Genomic DNA, 3801 nt, shown 5'->3' with positions numbered 1-3801 from the left:
TTGGACTGTTGTGCCAGAAAGCAAAAAAGTTTTATAATATTAATGGGTCATGTCAAAAGGATACAGAATTCACTTGAGGTAGCTAAGGCAGACCACCATTTTGACAAAACAGGAATCAGAGGAGGGAAAGTTTGTGTACTAAAACATCCTAAACAAAGCAAAACAGAAGACCAGAAAAATGCACTTGTAACCAATTTAGGTGTCAGGTCTGGAATATAGGTGAGGATATGGAAGTGAGCTTTGGGAAAACTTGTGTGAGGAAGCAAGAATAAATTTAGAGACTTGAAGATCAAGTCAAAGGTACACAGAAATCACCATAAGGAATTATCCAATATTCATACAACATCAAATATCAAAGACTGTGGTGGGCTAAAGTACACTGAACCAATGAAGATCAATAAATCCATAATGAGACATAAATAGAAGGTCAGAAAATTTCAAGTGCATTATTTGAGGTGGCTAATTTGGTACAATAATATAAAGGACATAAACAGCCTTCCTGACTTTCCCATTAGAATTACTTTTTAAGTTTACTAAAGAGCATGAGGACAACTAATAAATGTAAAGGGAATGAGAAATACAGAAGCACATTGATTCAGATGAGGATTTCCAATTATAAAAAGCGTTAGGTGNTATTACACATCTTGACTTCCATGAGAGCAGGGCCTATAATCTACTGACCATTGTACTGATACAGCTAGTGCAATATTTGTCTCAGTGTAGACACTGAATAAATACTGAGTATATGAATGACCATATTTTGTTGTTAGTAGAAACATATATATATCTAAATACAAGAGGAACTGGGAAAGAGTTGCTTGCACTGACGAAGATCTTAATTTGCTTCCCCAAGTGTCAGGCTTTTTTTTTTTTTAACCACACGCCTTTGAAGATAATTTCCCAAAACATCACAGGGACTCACCTCTCCTGGACTAGCTAGACTTTTTATATTGGCAATGGCTTTCCCTGCCTCATCAACCCTCATTCATCTGGCCCTGTCTTTTTGTCACATCCCTCCAAACCCTCTAGAGCAACTTCCCTTCCTCCGATAAGGTCATTACAACTGGCTTAGAGATGGAATAGCCTGCTTACAACAAAGAAATGTAATATAATGTGTTGAAAAAAAACAAAAAAGAATTATGACCAATTCTAAAAATACACTTTTGAGAACTGGTTAAAGTTTCAATAAATGAAGTCAAAATGATATTAATCAAGACTTCAGAGAAGAAAAATATGAGGGGATTGGAAGAACATTAGAGAAACCAAAGAACTATAAAACATAAAGAGACAAGACAAATAAAAAAATGTCTTATGTTATTTAAACCCAGCCAATTGGTTGTCTTGAGAGGCTATATAACATAAGAGTTAAGAACACTGTCTTTGGTGCACAACTGCCTAGGTAAAAACCTGCATCTGACCCTAAGTGGCTACGTAGCCTTAGAAAAGTACCTCTTTGTCTTAAGAAATCTCTTTAGTAAAATGATACAAGTAGTACTTATGCAATAGGCTTATTTTAAGAATTAAATGAGTTAGTTATTTAAAGTGAATAGGACAAGGCCAAGTACAAGGCAAGAACTATGTAGGCTGAGAGGAAGATAAGTAGCTTTCTGAGGCATTGATAGGTCCTTGTTAGAATACTAATTTAATGTTAAATGCAAAGTTCTTTAACCACAAATTAGGTATAAGATTTGTGGCAGGAAATAAATATGAATTCTATTTATCAATCCAGCAACATATAAATTGTACAGATTCTTTTAATAATCATAACAAATCATGCATGACACAGTATCTTAGCTGTTCTACCAGAGGGTTGATAAGAAAATAATGAAAGCATTTATAATAATTCTGAGTTCAAACACAATATCTCAGTGATATGCTGTATGTGTCCTGCAAGTCAAATCTAGCTTCCTGGTATTAAGAAAGATAGAAATTATATGAAAGGCCTCAGAAGGTATGAACATCATGAAGAATGCTGAAGATGCATAATAGAGGTGTCATCTGCAACACAACAACACTGAAAACCATGCCTTTGGAAATGGAGAAAAAATTCACCTAGTTTCTTAAAAAATAGCCTTGAGTTCACTGAATATCAGCTGGTATTCTAGAGAGCATATTCCAAATCATTTGAGTCAGATAAATTTACCCAGTGAGACCAAGTTGCTGTAGTTCTCCATCATCACATCCCAGTACAAGTCCCTCTGAGCAGCATCCAGACATTCCCACTCCTCCTGAGAGAAGTTGATGACCACATCCCTGAATGTCACCAATTCCTGAAACAACAAACTCATATAGTACAGGTAAAATTGAAGGGAATATTTTTGAGAAAAAACAAGAAATAAAGAATTGTATTATAGGAGGAGGTCTGGATATTTACAAAGTAGACAAGAAGTAGAAGCCTACAGCATGGAAAGTAAGGAAATTAGTGCTTCCAAACTAGACTATCTACATGTCTTTAAAGAATCCATTTGATTCAGAGAAATCTTCCTGCATTCTCTGGGATTTATTAACTAGCCAAATATATCTGGAAGTTAATAATCAGCTTACAAATCAAAAGAAATAGTATATACATGCACACTGCATGTCATGTGCCTGCCTCATGAATTATCAAAAAAGAAAATTTCTATACTCTCATTTCCCTATAGGAAAAATATCTAACTTAGAAAATGGGGTATGAACAAAATTAAAATTTTTCTTGCAGCCCTAAGTACATTATTATGCTACATATTATTATTTCACATTATATTTAGGAATAATTACTTCTAAAGACAAATTATTTAGTAAATGCTTTTTAGCAGCTACAAGGTAGTCTACTTATTGAATATGTATCACCCTTAACTATACTTGGACATTTAGGTTAGACAAGATCTCCTTCAATTCTGGGAGTCTACAATCATCATCATTTGTATGACTTAAGGTCAGTCAACATCAAATTCAATCAACCTGGAAACACAGGTACATGGAGAAGTTCAGAGTTTGCCCAGGTGTCATCAAACACATCCATCTGCTCTTTTTCTCCATCCAAAAGTATGACAAGGGAAAACCTAAGGATTCTATTTATATTCTATATCTGCTCTGGACAAAAGACTGAACACATAGGAGTGTTGAACATTATTTGGAGAACAGACAGGTACACAGGAGGACACCGTGCTGTTCAATACCAGCCCTTACTAGAAATTGAAAAAGTGTGGGGATATGGTACAGGCTGTTTATTGGAGCTGTTTGGTAGGAGAATTCAGAAAAAGGAAATATTCACAAAAAAAGAGAGAAATAGCAACTTACATGGTCCGTGGTTAGAACTGTTAAGAATTGGTCAGGGAATTCCACTTCTGGCACGACAGCACAAGGAGCTCCATGGACACACTCCCCAGTGAGACTGGTAAGGATTATTAAAAACACACAAACAACCATTTAAACACTCTGAAAATAGCTCTAGGAACATATAGCAAATGAAATATTTGTTCAAGAAAACCTACAAAAACTTCTTAAGAACTGTAAGAGTATATACTATATGAACCAAACTTGCGCCCTCCCTTGTCCTTTCCATCTGAGTGGGAAACAGTCTCCACTCCTGACTGGTACATCTAAGGACACAGGGCTTCCTCAACACCCCTCAACTCTTACTTCCAGCCAGATGGCTGTCTTCCTAGGAGGCATAAGACATTATCACTTCCCATCATACCTCAGCTACCTGTTGTACAGCTGAGGGATAGGGGTTCCCTTCTTTTGCCCAGCCCCTACACATTAAATGTATGCTTTACCCTGGGTGCGGCACTGCTGAGAATAATGTTGTTCCAATTGTTT

The 3801-nt window shown here is 36.1% G+C and overlaps 1 protein-coding gene across 1 annotated transcript in view; it reads right to left on the bottom strand.

Moving 5' to 3' along the window:
- The window catches only part of ZNF529 (zinc finger protein 529), a gene marked incomplete at its 5' end in the record, with an annotated part of 9455 nt that extends 6082 nt beyond the window's left edge, over positions 1 to 3373 (bottom strand). Inside the window, 2 exon segments of the mRNA XM_008583328.1 lie at positions 2144 to 2270; positions 3280 to 3373. Coding sequence (XP_008581550.1) covers positions 2144 to 2270; positions 3280 to 3373 — 221 coding nt within the window.
- Positions 3374 to 3801: the final 428 nt, after the last annotated feature.

The sequence above is a fragment of the Galeopterus variegatus genome, unplaced genomic scaffold, assembly GCF_000696425.1.
Source record: "Galeopterus variegatus unplaced genomic scaffold, G_variegatus-3.0.2 Scaffold2888, whole genome shotgun sequence".
Lineage (NCBI taxonomy): Eukaryota > Metazoa > Chordata > Mammalia > Dermoptera > Cynocephalidae > Galeopterus > Galeopterus variegatus.
The sequence above is the reverse complement of the archived record's forward strand: the minus strand, read 5'-3'. Positions and strand labels throughout refer to the sequence as shown.